This window comes from Heptranchias perlo, chromosome 28 (genome assembly GCF_035084215.1).
Source record: "Heptranchias perlo isolate sHepPer1 chromosome 28, sHepPer1.hap1, whole genome shotgun sequence".
Classification (NCBI taxonomy): Eukaryota; Metazoa; Chordata; class Chondrichthyes; order Hexanchiformes; family Hexanchidae; genus Heptranchias; species Heptranchias perlo.
This window is the reverse complement of record NC_090352.1, coordinates 980196-997500: the sequence shown is the minus strand read 5'-3', so window position 1 is coordinate 997500 and position 17305 is coordinate 980196. Positions and strand designations below refer to the sequence as shown.

The window sequence follows — 17305 nt, the reverse complement described above, 5'->3', positions numbered from 1 at the left end:
TATTTTGACAGCAAATTATGGCCCTATAGGTCACACCCTACAAACTTGCTGAAATTCGTTCGGGGGTAACTAAACCAATGGATGAGGGCAATCCAATGGATGTAGTTTACTTCGAGTTTCAAACGTCACTTAACAAAGTTCCTCATGTGAGGCAAGGAAGAAAGCCTAAGACCCGTAGAATAGTTGGACAAGATCTGGGTTGTCAACAGAAGACACAGGGTGGTGACCAATGGAAAACCTCCTGTCAGGGAAAATGTAATCATTAGAGCTCAACAGTATTTGTGAATGATATGGAACTTGGTGTGTGCAGTAATGCTGTTACATTTACTGATAACATAAAGACCTAAACCGGGGGTGTTTATGGGGATTAACGGGGATAACAGAGGATAACTGGGCATAATTGGACCAGATGCCAAGACACAATTCAATCACCATTTTAAAGTCATATATTGTCCTTACTTTTGTACAATACTTTGAATTTATGTTTTTATCAATGATTAAGTAGCAAAACTTATGGGAAGCCGAGAAGTGGAGTTAGTTGGAGCTTAGGAGAGTCTCTGTAGTCCAGGCTGAGGAGCTGAGAAACCCAAAACTGAAGCACTGCAGCATCATCACTGGTGGGAGGCTGTGATTACAGTGTGACCAGTTTATGGAGGCAAATTCCATTATAAAAATAAACACTGGAAATTGTGAAGGAAAAATTACACAAAACTGTGACAAAAAACATGACAACGGGAAGTTTTGTAAACAGGAAGTACACACAGATATAAGACTTTTAATAAGATACTAGTCCCTTTACAGCCAATGAATTATTTTGAAATGGAGTCACTGTTGTAATGCAGGGAAATGCAGCAGCCAATTTGCGCACAGCAAGATCCCACAAACAGCAAATGAGATAAATGACCAGTTCATTTCTTTTGGTGATGTTGGTTGAGGAATAAATGTTGGCCAGGACACCGGGGAGAGCTCCCCTGCTCTTCTTCAAATAGCATCATGGGATCTTTTACATCCATCTGAGAGGGCAGACGGGGCCTCGGTTTAACATCTCAGCTAAAAGACATAATATGCACTGTGTTTTCACAATCACGAGCTGCAAAGTATTGTCCTAATTATCCCCTCTGGTGAAATATCACAGGACTTTGTCATCACAACAGAATCTGGTTCTTCAATCAGTCACAGATTAAAGGCATTAGTAATGTTATCACTTTACTGAGATCATAGCATTTATCGTAGCAAGAGGTGATCGATGGTGGTGAGTAAAAGACTGTAATTTAATCAGGGGTCTCAAGTTTCGGTCATGAAGTACTGGGGCTTTGCTCTTGTGGTGTATCCTGTGATCTGAAGCCTTACGTTCAGTTACAGATTAATTACTCACTTCCAGACAGCCAAATCTTTAAAACCCATCAAAACAACACTCATATCATCATAACTATAAGTCACGATACCCGTGGAAAAAGGATTGGCATTCTTTTTCATTTTTATTTTTTTTAGTTTCCAACTTATTCTCATGATATATGAAAGAATAAAAATAAACATTTTCAGGAAGTTCTGCTGCAGTTAAAAATATTTTAAGAGTTAAGCATTTTGTAAAGAACAGATTGTGTTTACAAAAGGAAAAGGAACCTTCACTGTGAAATTTGGAACTTTGTCAATCCTACCCTTGCAGGACACCAGGCATCCCAGTAAAACAGGCTAAGGTTGACTGAATCAGCTTGGGATAAATTTCCTTATGGTAAGTTACTGATAGATACAATTAGCACCATCATTGTCAAGAAATTAAAGAATGAATTAATGATGCTTTGTTAGATCTCTATAAATACTGGAGGAGGACTGAGGGTGTTGAATACAGCTCCAACATATAAAACAGGAGTAAGGCACAAACCTGCTAATTATTGGTCAGTTAGCCTCACATCCATGGTGCGGAATAAGCTTGAGGGCGTTTCATGCGATGCTATAAATAAACATTTAAATGACACAGGTACTGTAGAGATACAGGTCAGATTTTGCTGTAGCAGGGCATCTCATGACCTCTGTCATTAATCAGACTTGCCCTTGCATGTTTAGGTTTTAAAAATTTTTGCAATGCAAGTTGCTGAAAGTGTGAGCTGATAACGGGGCAGTGAGGGAAACAGGGCATCTGGGACCTGAGTGAACAGGACAAGTGACTGGGTATCTCCTTAAATAATCAGACTGAAGGATTAACCATCCAAGAAGTGAGAAGGAAATGTAAATTAGAGAGGGTGAATTTAATGTCAAATCAGGTACAGAAAGAGAAATAAAAGGAGGGAAAGAAGATTGGATTAAGAAAGAGACAGAAAGGTAAAGTTAAAAAAAAATTTAAAAAGTTAAATTTGTCATTTTTAAAATCTCCAACAACAATTAAAACCTGAAGGAATGAGACTCCACACTTGTAATAGTTAATTTTCAGTGCCAGAGAGGTTGATTAAAAACATAAGAACATAAGAAATCAGAGCAGGAGTAGTCCATATGGCCCCTCGAGCCAGATCCACCATTCAATAAAATCATGGCTGATCTTCGACCTCAACTCCACTTTCCCGCCCAATCCCCATATCCCTTGATTCCTCTAGAGTCCAAAAATCAGCCTTGAATATACTCAACGACTGAGCATCCACAGCCCTCTGGGGTAGAGAATTCCAAAGATTCACCACCCTCTGAGTGAAGAAATTCCTCCTCATCTCAGTCTTAAATGGCCGACCTCTTATCCTGAGACTCTGCCCTCTAGTTCTAGACTCTGCAGCCAGGGGAAACAATCTCTCAGCCTCTACTCTGTTAAGCCCCCTCAACATCGTATATGTTTCAATGAGATCATCTCTCATTCTTCTAAACTCCAGAGAGTATAGGCCCATTCTACTCAATCTCTCCTCATAGGACAACCCTCTCATCCCAGGAATTAATCTAGTCCAGAAATTAATCTAGTAGATTAGCAGTAGTTAACAATTATCACATCATTAAAAGTCTACTTATTCTGAAATGGACAAGGTTTAACTTTCTGTGGTGAGTTTAGTTCGTATCCACCGCACAAATACAGCAACTTCCCGCCGCTCAATGTATTTCGAGGGTGAGTCAGACAGCGAGATGTCATTTTTGTAAAGCTAATGGTGAAATGATGCAACTCGGACAGCAAACTTTTGCATATTTGAGTTTAACTGCGTATCTGCACCTTGCCTGAAGCTGCTGTTCCATTTTCGCATAAATTAGAGCGAGTGCCATTCGCCTCACCGTTATTTTGACAGCAAATTATGGCCCTATAGGTCAAACCCTACAAACTTGCTGAAATTCGTTCGGGGGTAACTAAACCAATGGATGAGGGCAATCCAACGGATGTAGTTTACTTAAAGTTTCAAAAGTCACTCAACAAAGTTCCTCATGTGAGGCTAGGAAGAAAGCCTAAGACCCGTAGAATAGTTGGACAAGATCTGGGTTGTCAACAGAAGACAGAGGGTGGTGACCAATGGAAAACCTCCTGTCAGGGAAAATGTAATCATTAGTATTTGTGAATGATATGGAACATGGTGTGTGCAGTAATGCTGTTACATTTTTTGATAACAAAGGTCTGTGGACACATAGCAAGTAGAATGGAGACTGACTATCTTATGTACCCTGAATTCCCTCTGTGTCCATTCGCATGTATGTTTTTGTTGCCAATCCACTCCCGAGCCCATTACTTCTATCTTTCTTTTATTCTCTTGGCCCCCTTCAGGGTCTTCTCTCGTGCCTCTTCCCCCCTTCCCCTTCCTATCGCCCAATCACGCCACCTTTCATTTCTCCCCCCTTGGGTACCCTGCCCCAATCCGTCACTACTCCCCTGCCTTCCTACTCTCCTAACGCTGTCCCAGGCTTGAATCCCCCTTGGATAAGCCCACACTTTCTCTAGAAAATCCCCCTTGGATAAGCCCACACCTACCTTCTCTCAGCCTTGTCATGGGGAAGGTCCCGTCACTGCCTCTTATTGAGCAGAAACCTCACCTGCTCTATCCTCCTCTCTCACTGACCTTCCCGTTTCTAGGGCGCCCACTGAGGAGGGCCAGGGCAAACTTTACCACTCCTCTTCCCAACCCGTTCACGCCATCCACCATTGCCCCCTCAGATCCTGCCAGCTGATCAGCAATCATTGCTCTTCTTGCTCCAGAATGTCCATTTACTCATGACCAAGACCTTTGCTGGCCATGACCTTATTGTGCACGATTGTATTGGTATCCCGGTTCTGACTGAAACGTGGCTCTGTTCTTGAAACATTGAACCTGCGTTGAATGTACATGTGACCATAAAACACATGCGTAACAAGGCAAACTGCTGCTCACTGTATGTGGGCTGGCTCTATTACTACTTAGGTTGGGGAACAAATATGAAATATTTCTGAAATTAAACAAGTCTTTTTACCTTAGTCTCCAGAGTATTTAATCTCTCCTGTAGGTCAGCAAATTTGGTGCAGTTCATACATTCTGAAAGTAAAATGAATATGTATTAAATTTTATTCACCTGGACTTCACGATGTAAAAAATAATGTAAAAAATATCTGTGGTTTTTCATCAGACACATTGGGGTAGATTTTGACTTTGTGTGTTGGTGAGATATGGAGTCCATTTTAAGCATGGGATTTGTTGGATAGAAAGACTGAGAAACAAGATCATAGTGCACAAAACACTCAAAATCTCCAACCTAAAATGCTGCTTTATTCAAAGAGCTAAAAACACACTTGGTAATCTGTGAATGGTGTCAAAATGAGGATGCTCACTCCCCAAACACTTAATACCCCACTCAGTCCAGTCCCACTCTCCCCCTCACTCCCCGAACCACTTAATACCCCACTCAGTCTAATCCCACTCTCCCCCTCACTCCCCAAACCACTTAATACCTCACTCAGTCTAATCCCACTGTCCCCCTCACTCCCCGTACCATTTAATACCCCACTCAGTCTAATCCCACTCTCCCCTCCATTCCCCATACCATTTAATACCTCACCCAGTCTAATCCCACTTTCCCCCTCACTCCCCATACCATTTAATAGTCCACTCAGTCTCATCCCACTCTCCTGCTTACTCCCCATAACATTTAATATCCCGCCCAGACTAATCCCACTCTCCCCCTCATCCCCATACCATTCAGCATCTCACTCTGTCTATTCCCACTCTGCTGCTCACTCCCCGTACCCTTTATCTCACCCAGTCTAACCCCACTCTCCTGTTCACTCTCCATTCCCTTTAACATCTTCTCTCAGCTTCCTCTTTCCAACATATGTCCCTTTTCTATCAGAAGAAGACTGCACATTACAGGAGGCAATGCATGCAGACTAGAGGGAGGATCCTCTGATCTAATACCTTTTGATTCTTTATGAGGAAAGGGAACTGTAGATTCCAGTTCTAGAAGCAACAGAAGAGGTCAGAGTCCTCTTCTACATTCATGACTAGTATCAACCTTTGCTTTTAATTCTTTATCTCTTCACTCGCTCCCTCACACACACACACACACACACACAGGGCATGAACATCCACATATCTGTTCAGGGCTCTGCTCCCACACAGAACTCTGGTCACACTGAGGAAGTGCCCAGCCAAAGGAGAATGGCAGGAGCTGACATGGTGTTGGAAATGTCTCTCAGGTCGATCCCGCATCTGTAGCACCTGCTCTAGTAACACTTCCGGTGCAGCCTGACCAGCCTTACGTCCTTCTGCTGCTTCTCCTCTGTCCAAAAAGTGAAGAAACAGGGGAATTCCCAGTGGGAAATCCATTATGCAATGTCAAAAACGGTAGGGGGAAAATAGCCGCCCCACAGCAAAGGCGGATTGAAAAGTCATCAGCAAAAAAATAACCAAAATGTTATCAGCAATACAGTTTCTGGATATCCTGCTGGACTCTTTAAATTCATTTCTCCGCAGCCTGAGCTATCTGAGCCTCGGTGACCTGGCGTTACTGCTTGGGTTTGAATGGCTGGGTGCTTTCTCTAGCCGCCAGTAGTAACAGTGGGAAATGGGGCAGGTGCTAAAGTCATTAGACTAACTGGTGTATAGTTCCTAGATGGCTTGGACTTGGGAATACAGAGCACAATACTGAAACTTGCTGAGAACACTAAAGTAGGAGGTTTCACAAACAGCAAAGAGGACTGCGATGGTCCTCAGGAAAACAGAGACACGTTAGCAGGTGGGAAGACAGTGCAGAGGTAATACATGTTGGGAGAAAAAACGAGCAATGGGAATATACACTTGATGGAAAAGAGAGACCAAGGGGTTCAAATATATAGCTCCCTGCAAATGTGAGTGCAGGTAGATGAAGCTATAAAAAGAAGGTCTAAAGCATTTTGGGTTTTTATAAATAAGGGCATACAGTACAAGAGTAAAGAAGCAATGATTAATTTGTACAAAGCAATGGTTAGACTATAGTCAGAGTATTATGTGTAGTTTTGGGAGCCCCATTATGAATAGTACATTAAAGCCACCCAAAGCATAAAGAGTAGATTCACCAAGGTGACGCCAGGAATGGGAAACGCAAGTTATGAGGAGAGACTTGAGATTCTGGGACTATTTCCACTGGAGCAGGGAAGGCTAAGAGGGGATTTAATGGAGGTTTTCCAAACTGTGAATGGTTTTGATAGAATGACTAGGGAAGGACTATTTCTGTAATTCAGGGGGCAATCATCAGTTTAAAATTGACTGAGAGTGAGGAGAGCGGTTAGGAGAAATTTCTCCACACGGAAGTTTGTTGGGATGTGGAATGTTTTGCCACAGGGAGTGGTTGAGGCAGAGAATATTGCATCTTTTAAGGGAAAATTGGATAAATATTTGAAGCAGAGGAAGATACAGGGCTATTGGGAGAGAGCGGGGCAGTGAGATTAGTTTGGATTGTTCGAGCATAGAGCTGGCACAGAGACGATGGGTCAAATTAACTCCTCCTATACCGTAAACCTATAAACAAGGCCTCCTCGTTCACTTTTGTTTCATTACATTAGATAAGAATAAAGAGGATCAGATTCTGAATCCAGCATGAGAATCATGAAGAAAAGTACATCTTTTCAGCTACAGTGATGTGAATGAGCTCAATGGTGTGACGATTATCTCTGACCACAGTTGGGTCTGTTCGAGTGCGATGCTTTTTATTACGCTAAGACATCCTGTGCTGTGGTAAAACATTCGACCCTCCCGACTGGGGAATGTTACGAGCCCGAGCTGCCAATAGGGAGCCTCACCCACCAGCAGCTCATGACTGAAATTTATTAAAATCATAAAATGGGTACAAAATGGACCAATTTTGGGCAGAACATGCTGCATCGCAAGTACTCCTGAAAAATCCCCGGCCCGAAATCACCAGCACTGGGACCCATAAAATTATCCCTCCTGAGCCCCCTTTACAGTGAGATTGTGTTTATAGAGAGATGGTTCTCCTTGGCTTCGCTCTCAGACAGGGAATAAGGAGCAATGACTAACTGTGGTACATCAGACTGATTATGGTCAAGGGCTCGAGCAGTTTGCATCAGTCCTCTGGGTTTCTGAGAGGAATTCAATGGTCAGACATCCCACAATCAGTCGCCCTACATTTCAGTGGGGAAGGGTACAGTGGAAGTGAACAGCTTCGATCAGATAGTGTAGTAGTTAATTCTACCAATCGGAATGTCCCTACCCTGATTGGTGCTGGAGGGTTTCCATCGCTGTGACCTTGGACACATCGCTGAATTATCTGCCCATTGTTCTGCGTTTCTCATTACTACCAAGGCAAAGACGAATATGTCAAGTAGAACTTGGTGAGGTGACCAGCTGGTAATTCATCACAGTCTGTTTATTGTGTCCTGTACAATTGTACAAACTCTGGGGCATATAATGTAGCAATTCCATTTGAAGACTAGTGGACTAAATACTTCAAATATGATGAAATCAAGCAGCTCCATCTAAGTGTGACTAATTACTGTGGGTTCTTCTCATTCACATATGGCCCAAATTTGGTGCCCAAAGGGATTAACTACTTGAGAAAGAATCCATCAAACAGTGGTGGTAAACAAGGAGGATGGTGAGTCAGAGAAAGAAAAGACACGGGGTAGAAATAGGTCCTCATTCCACCTGTTTTACAGGCATAAATTGGGTACAAAAAGGACCAATTTTGGGGTGGAAAGTGCTGCATCGCAAGTGCTCCTGAAAAATCCCTGGCCCAAAATTGGGTCAGGCCATTTTTCAGGCATCAGGGACAGCCGCCTGAAGCAGGCATTAGGCCCCTTCCATATGCCAATGAGGGGCCTAAAGCTTGTTTAAGGACGCTGTCCAGAAATTTTGCTGCCCTGAGCGAAGCAGGCTGTGGATGTGGCCTGGCTATTGGCCGCCAATGAATAAGTGCCTAAAGAACCGTCTCCAACGCATGTTACATTTTACATTCCCCAGTTCGCCTCACCTTTGATCAGTGTAACTTGTTCAGACCTATAGTCCAATGCCCTCCAGATGCTCCCATTACCTGGTTTGCCTTATTATTAACTGACTCACACTGAACAGATACTTTCAGACTATGATCACTCCCAAATGCTTTTCTTTTTAGGGCTTTGCCAATGGAAACATTTCAAGTTATGCCTCTATAAGGGAAGCCATGATGTGGAGATGCCGGTGATGGACTGGGGTTGACAATTGTAAACAATTTTACAACACCAAGTTATAGTCCAACAAATTTATTTTAAATTCCACAAGCTTTCGGAGGCTTCCTCCTTCGTCAGGTGAACGGTTTCCACACCATTCACCTGAGGAAGGAGGAAGCCTCCGAAAGCTTGTGGAATTTAAAATAAATTTGTTGGACTATAACTTGGTGTTGTAAAACTGTTTACAATCTATAAGGGAAGGCTCTTGTATGGATCCAATAGGATTAGGCCCACCTGGTCTCACAATTCCAATGGCCTACTCCAAAATAAGATCCTTTCAAACTGATTCATGAACAGTTCAAATGTTCATTGATCTCATTTGTTGTTTGTGGGATCTTGCTGTGCACAAATTGGCTTCTGCAATTGACTACATATCAGCACTTGAAAGTGATTCATTGGCTCTGCAGATCTTTGGGACATCCTGAGGATACAAATGCAAATTCTTTTTTTCTTCTTAATGATGTTGCCTTTTTAAAGAGAGGCCCTTGTATGAACCCCAATGAGATCAAGATTGCCTAGCCCCAGAATTCCACTGGCCTACTATAAAATAGGGCCCTTCCACGTTATTTACTGTTACCTCTTCCTAGATCCAATTCCTTACACTTACATTCATTCACTAATATTGTAAATTGCAGGGGCCCAAGACAGATCCATGTGGAGATCCACTGGTTGATTTTTCCCAAGCAGACCCTTCCCTATTTATCACCACATGTCTTCAGCTGCCAAGAGAGTTCTCAATCCATCTGGACAACGTGTCAACTATTCACTGGGCTGTAAGCCTCTTTATCAGCTTCACATAAGGAACTTTGCTGAATGCCTTTGGAAAATCAGAATAAACGATACCACTGGATTATCCTTGTCCACTAGCTTAGTCACCCCCCTCAAAGAATTCCGGCAGGTTTGTAAGGCATGACCTATTACTTTTAAAACCATGTCGACTGCTCCCATAATACTGTGCTCTTTCAATGACCTCACACCTTTTCCCCACCATGGATGTTGGGCTAACTGATTATAATTACCGGGTGTACCGTTCACCATTTTTGTATATTGGTACTATATTTTCCACCTTCCAGTTCTCGGTTACTACTCTAATATTTATGGAGCTCTGAAAAATATCAAGTAAAGCATTATTAATTTCCTTGAGGATTATAGGATGTGCCCCACCTGGGCCAGTTCCTGCGTATTTAATTGTAGTTTATGCAGATCGGGGTATTTGCAGACCTCGAGACGTTCTATGGGTCACTGAAACCCCATCTACTGTGACTGGAATTTGCCTGCAGTCTTCCTTTGTGAAAATTGATGTGAAGAATCAATTCAATATATCTGCCATACTCTGATCATCTGGAATAGTTTTACCCAATTTATTGTTTGGAGATCCTGCCTGTTCTTTGAACTTCCTTCTACTGTTACAATAGCTGTCTAATATCTTTAGGTCCCTCTTGTTGCCTGAGCTGTCTAATGGTTGTCAGAAATTCATTGTTTATTTAAATAATATTGAAAAATGGTTTCAGGTTTTCCAACCTATAATCGTCTAAATGAAATCAGCTGTCGTATTTAAATTAATTTTGATGACTTTTGAACATAGTTTGAAGATGCAGACGTACTATGAAAGAATGTTGTGTTATCCAATCCACAAGTAATTTTATAAATTAAACTGGCACTGTGCACTGAAAGGTTCTTGCCTCTTTGAACCTTTAAATACTGGAATTCCCCAGTGATCTGTAGTGCACAAATCTGTTGTTCATCGTCTAGAACCTACAGGGATAATGTTAAGTACTGGGAAGCTTTTTTGCTCCTGTTTCCAGAGACACCACCATACAGCTCCAGGTCAGGGATAGTGCAGATCGTATAGAATGCAGCAGTCCGACAATGCACATCTAAATGAGGTCTTTAAGATGATCAAAGGATTTGTAGGGTAGATTGAGAGAAATGATAAAACAGATAATGAAGCAGTCCGTGCCCGCATGCAGCAAGACCTGGACACCATCCAGGCCGGGCTGATCAGTGGCAAGTAACATTCTCGCCAGACAAGTGCCAGGCAATGACCATCTCCAACAAGAGAGAGTCCAACCACCTCCCCTTGTGATGGAATACTCTCCACTTGCCTGGACGAGTACAGCTCCAACAACACTCAAGAAGCTTGACACCATCCAGGACAAAGCAGCCCGCTTGATTGGCATCCCATCCACTACCCTAAACATTCACTCCCTTCACCACCGGCGCACCGTGGCTGCAGTGTGTACCATCCACAGGATGCACTGCAGCAACTCGCCAAGGCTTCTTCGATAGCACCTCCCAAATTCGCGACCTCTACCACCTAGAAGGACAAGGGCAGCAGGCACATGGGAACAACACCATCTGCACGTTCCCCTCCAAGTCACCATCCCGACTTGGAAATATATCACCGTTCCTTCATCGTCGCTGGGTCAAAATCCTGGAACTCCCTACTTAACAGCACTGTGGGAGAACCTTCACCAGACGGACTGCAGCGGTTTAAGAAGGCAGCTCACCACCACCTTCTCAAGGGCAATTAGGGATGGGCAATAAATGCTGGCCTTGCTAATGATGCCTGCATCCCATGAATGAAAAAAAAATAAACTATTTCCTCTGGTGGGAGAGTTCAGAACTAGGGGGCATAACCTTAAAATGAGAGCTAGGCTGTTCAGGGGTGATGTCAGGAAGCACTTCTTCACACAAAAGGAAATCTGGAACTTTCTCACCCAAAAAGCTGTTGAGTCTGGGGGTTAATTGAAAGTTTCAAAACTGAGATTGATAGATTTTTGTTAAGCAAGGGTATTATGGGTTACGGAACTAAGGAGGGTAAATGGAGTTAAGATACAGATGAGCCATGATCTAATTGAATGGTGGAACAGGCTCGCCAGGCTGAATGGCCTCCTCCTGTTCCTATGTTCCTCTGTTCCTAATGCCTTAACCATACCAATGTGTCAATTCCATTTCTCAAGCTATCTATCCTTGTGGTCTGCCTCACATGGCTATCAGGTTAATTCTCAAATAAGGTCAGTTTTATGGTATGGTCTTGGACCCTAAGTATGGAATTAAAACTAAAAGTAACATCAATAAAATAAGTGTGACTAGACATTACAGAGGATGAGAACCCATCGGAACAAACTTACAGGGATATGTAGCTGCAGGAAGGCAAGTTATATCTCAGTCATCTACAAAGGCTTTCTTTGACTATTGCAGATGCCCTTTTTGCCAAGATTTGCCTGGGATACTTATGACAAGATTTACATGGTCAGTTTCATGACTAAATGGGGTTTTCCCCATATAATGAATCTACATGCATATGCAGAGAGAAATTAAACCAACTTTAATCTTTAACGCAGAACACGTTCCTTGCTAGTGAGCGTCTCCTCTGCTCTCTTCCAAAAAAACGTGCTTCACACTACTAGGAGCCTTTTGATCTAAGTTCTAATTAGCTAGACCACCATAGCAACATATTATCCCCAACAATGACCACAATGAATGCTGTGCATCTACAAAGCAAACCCACGTGCCTTAATCCACAAAGGAAAGAAAGGATGAGCACGTCACTCCATTCAGAATTTCTGCTGCAAATGACCTGCTAGTCTTGTGACCATTCTTCATGTGTGATAAATGACCGGATCATCGGCTTACACTAAAAAGTGTTGTAGAGGAACAAGCTGGTTCTAGTTTGGTGTGAGGACCTCAAGCTAACTAAGGTGTGCGTGTCAAGGATTCTTCCTTTATTTTTCTCTGTGTTTGTTATTTTAGTATCATAGAATTATACAGCACAGAAGGAGGCCATTTGGCCCATCATGCCTGTGCCAGCTCTTTGAAAGAGCTGTCCAATTAGTCCCACTCCTCTGCTCTTTTCCCCATAGCCCTGCAAATTTTTCCTTTTCAAGTATTTATCCAATTCCCTTTTGAAAGTTATTATTGTATCTGCTTCCACCATCCTTTCAGGCAGTGCATTCCAGATCATAACAACTTACTGCGTAAAAAAATGTTTTCCTCATCTCCCCCTGGATTTTTTACCAATTATCTTAAATTGTGCCCTCTGGTTACTGACCCTCCTGCCAGTGGAAACATTTTCTCCTTATCTACTCTAACAAAACCCTCATAATTTTGAACACCTCTATTAAATCTCGTTACTTCTCTGCTCTAAGGAGAGCAACCCCAGCTTCTCCAGCCTCTCCATATAACAGAATTCCCTCATCCCTGGTACCATCTGACTAAATCTCCTCTGCACCTCTGTAAGGCCTTGACATTCTTTCCAAAGTGTGGTGCCCAGATTTGGACACAATACTCCAGCTGGGGGCCTAGAAGGTCAGTGGCTTTCCACACTGCTTCTGTTGCTGCTCAGCTAAGACCAGTGAACTGGGCATCAAACCCAGGACCTTCCTCATCTTTAGGGCTCATTTCCTACCTGGGCGGCAAATTGACCATTAGTGGAGCTATCTGCTCTCAGGTTATCAATTGCTGTTAGGGAATGAAGGAAAAAGTGTTTCATAAACTTTTTGGTTTTTAGCTTTTGGAAATGAAGACTCTAGTTATTTCAAATAATCCTCAGAGAAAAATAACACTGAGCATCCCCACCCCAACACTCTGAAATGCTCCATAAAGAAGGCTTCAATATGCATTTATGCCTTTGATAAATTGAAACAAATCTTAAGTCCGTCATATTACATGGGATAGTGCAGGAAATACTTTTTCATCGTTTTCAGCCTCTAGTTTTAAAAGGGATGCCATTAAATTTGGGTTGCAACAAAGGAAGCCAATTATAATAAATGAGTTTTTTGAAACAGAAAATCAACATTTCCCTGAAATAATTTGGAGCCGAATGATTTTCCGGACACAAACCAGGCTCCCTAGGTTGAGATCTCGCGGAGCTGGTCTGACGCTCCACTTGATGTGTTTTTCTTCCTTTTTTGGTTTTATTCACAAGGAATTCTGCAAACAATCCTGAGACCTCCTACTTTTGTAGAAAGATCTAAAACATCCCAGGAAACCGAACATTGCCCTGGAGAGTTGGTTAGCGAGTTAGTTAACTAGAGAGCCAGTCCTGTGGGCAGCCTGTGGTTTTTTGATATGTCTGATAATTCACTGCTTGTCAGCAAGCATCTTCCACAGGTTGTCTGCTAAACAGATGTTCACTGTTGGAGCCTGTCTGTAAAAGAGCATGGTTGTACCTACTGAATCATAATGAAAACTAGAGTCTTTAGAATTTTTTCTTTAGACTTGGTCTGGTCTAGCTTTGTTTTGCACACGAGAAAGAAAGTGCTTTACAAACAATGAAATACTTTTGAAGTGTAGTCACAGTTGTAATGTAGCAAAGTACTTAAGTGGTTTTAAAGCGCTTTGGGACATCCTGAGGTGGTGAAAGTCACTATATAAATGCAAGTCCTTTCTTTCTAGAATGGGCAAAACAAAACTAGACCACAGCAAGTCTAAAGAAAACATTATGGATTTATGGCAATTGGCATAAGAACCAAAGGCGACGTGAGGAAAAACTTTTTTATACAGCGAGTAGTTATGATCTAGAATGCGCTGCCTGAAAGGGTGGTAGAAGCAGATTCAATTGTGGCTTTCAAAAAGGAATTGGATAAGTACTTGAAGGGAGAACATTTGCAGGGCTACAGGGAAAGAGTGGGGGAATGGGACTAACTGGATTGCTCTTACAAAGAGCTGGCACAGGCTAGATGGGCCGAATGGCCTCCTTCTGTGCTGAAACGATTCTATGATTCTATTCTATGATTTACATTAGACTATAGTTAAATTGGATGTTGGATTTCTGAGTGTGGAATGAAGTCAAAAGAATATCACCCAAATCTAAATTTAACAAATGTAAGTATCAACTTTGAGAGGGATTCTCGTCATGTGGAAGATTTGCTTTGACCTGGGTTCAAACACAAACCTTACCCAATCTTCCCCTTATTCACGTGTTTACCAATATTGTCGTTCCTTCAGCTGTGACATGGCTGTCCCATTCTGTATGCAAAGCAGATGAGGCACAAGAACCAACCAGCCCCATGAGCTCTAAACTCATTCTTGTTACTCTCCCGTGAATCCTTTTCAATGAATAAATGAAGGCAGGGTGCCCAATATTCAATATTCCAAATGTTGTTTTACAGATGAGTTACACAGCATTGAAATAGCCCTACAATAAACTCAATATATGATCTGTCTTGTTGACAACGCGCTGACATTGACTGGATACATTCAGGTGTGGTCTATAATCACACCTACAACCTTCTCTTTTTCACCATTTCAGTAGACACCCAACCATTATGTACACATTTTATCTTTCCTTTACCGATTGCTGCTAAATCCGTGCTGAATGTATCTTATAGCCTCCGTGTGGTTTAGGTGAACACTGATAACGTCCCACAAAACACTTTGAGAATTTCTGCCACTACCAATGCTGAACTAACTGGTTCTGATTCTGATCACGTTCTAACACCCTTTTGAATATTGAGATTCCATCAGCTATCCTTGTTGTTCCTCGAGTACAAACACTGCGTTACTGAGAGTTACGGAGAGTTACTGACCTATAAACAGTGCACTAGTGAGCTCCTACAATACGGCACTAGTGAGCTCCTACAACACAGCACTAGTGAGCTCCTACAATACGGCACTAGTGAGCTCCTACAACACAGCACTAGTGAGCTCCTACAACACGGCATTAGTGAGCTCCTACAATACGGCATTAGTGAGCTCCTACAATACTGCATTAGTGAGCTCCTACAATGCTGCATTAGTGAGCTCCTACAACACGGCACTAGTGAGCTCCTACAACACGGCATTAGTGAGCTTTTACAACACGGCATTAGTGAGCTCCTACAATACTGCATTAGTGAGCTCTTACAACACGGCATTAGTGAACTTCTACAATACTGCATTAGTGAGCTCTTACAACACGGCATTAGTGAGCTCCTACAACACAGCATTAGTGAGCTCCTACAATACTGCATTAGTGAGCTCCTACAACACAGCATTAGTGAACTCCTACAACACGGCATTAGTGAGCTCTTACAACACGGCATTAGTGAACTTCTACAATACTGCATTAGTGAGCTCCTACAACACAGCATTAGTGAGCTCCGACAACACGGCATTAGTGAGCTCCGACAACACAGCGCTAGTGAGCTCCTACAACAGGGCACTAATGAGCTCCTACAACACGGCATTAGTGAACTCCTACAACACGGCATTAGTGAACTCCTACAACACGGCACTAGTGAGCGCCTACAATGCTGCATTAGTGAGCGCCTACAACACAGAATTAGTGAGCTCCCACAACACAGCATTAGTGAGCTCCTACAACAGGGCACTAGTGAGCTCCTACAACACGGCATTAGTGAGCTCCTACAATGCTGCATTAGTGAGCTCCTACAACACAGCAGTAGTGAGCTCCTACAACACAGCATTAGTGAGCTCCTACAACAGGGCACTAGTGAGCTCCTACAACACAGCACTAGTGAGCTCCGACAACACAGCACTAGTGAGCTCCTACAACACGGCATTAGTGAGCTCCTACAACACAGCACTAGTGAGCTCCTACAACACAGCATTAGTGAGCTCCTACAACACAGCAGTAGTGAACTCCTACAACAGGGCACTAGTGAGCTCCTACAATGCTGCATTAGTGAGCTCCTACAACACAGCAGTAGTGAGCTCCTACAACACAGCATTAGTGAACTCCTACAACAGGGCACTAGTGAGCTCCTACAACAGGGCACTAGTGAGCTCCTACAACACAGCATTAGTGAACTCCTACAACACGGCACTAGTGAGCTCCTACAATGCTGCATTAGTGAGCGCCTACAACACAGAATTAGTGAGCTCCCACAACACAGCATTAGTGAGCTCCTACAACAGGGCACTAGTGAGCTCCTACAACACGGCATTAGTGAGCTCCTACAATGCTGCATTAGTGAGCTCCTACAACACAGCAGTAGTGAGCTCCTACAACACAGCATTAGTGAGCTCCTACAACAGGGCACTAGTGAGCTCCTACAACAGGGCACTAGTGAGCTCCTACAACACAGCACTAGTGAGCTCCTACAACAGGGCACTAGTGAGCTCCTACAACACGGCATTAGTGAGCTCCTACAACACAGCACTAGTGAGCTCCTACAACACAGCATTAGTGAGCTCCTACAACACAGCAGTAGTGAGCTCCTACAACAGGGCACTAGTGAGCTCCTACAACAGGGCACTAGTGAGCTCCTACAACACAGAATTAGTGAGCTCCTACAACACAGCACTAGTGAGCTCCTACAACACAGCACTAGTGAGCTCCTGCAACACGGCACTAGTGAGCTCCTACAACACAGCACTAGTGAGCTCCTACAACACAGCACTAGTGAGCTCCTACAACACAGCACTAGTGAGCTCCTACAACACGGCACTAGTGAGCTCCTACAACACGGCATTAGTGAGTTCCTACAACACAGCACCAGTGAGCTCCTACAACACGGCATTAGTGAGCTCCTACAACACAGCACTAGTGAGCTCCTACAACACAGCACTAGTGAGCTCCTACAATACGGCATTAGTGAGCTCTTAATCGTGTCTGTGGTGGGAGTTGGTGTCCGGGGCTGCCGGGCTAAGGGTTTTAGGGAGCAGGGACTGGCAGCTCCCGGTGCTACATTCACACCGGCTGCAGCCACCATGAGACAGGGAGCTGTCCTG

General features: G+C 43.2%; 1 protein-coding gene across 4 annotated transcripts in view; it reads right to left on the bottom strand.

The window, feature by feature from the left end:
* LOC137344771 (collagen alpha-1(XXVI) chain) overlaps window positions 1–17305 on the bottom strand; it is a 579410-nt gene that overhangs the window by 135755 nt on the left and 426350 nt on the right. For all 4 annotated transcript variants that reach the window (XM_068007902.1, XM_068007904.1, XM_068007903.1 and 1 more), the window contains one exon: window positions 4402–4463. In XM_068007902.1, the coding sequence (XP_067864003.1) occupies window positions 4402–4463 (62 nt within the window). The remainder of the gene's footprint in view (window positions 1–4401; window positions 4464–17305) is intronic.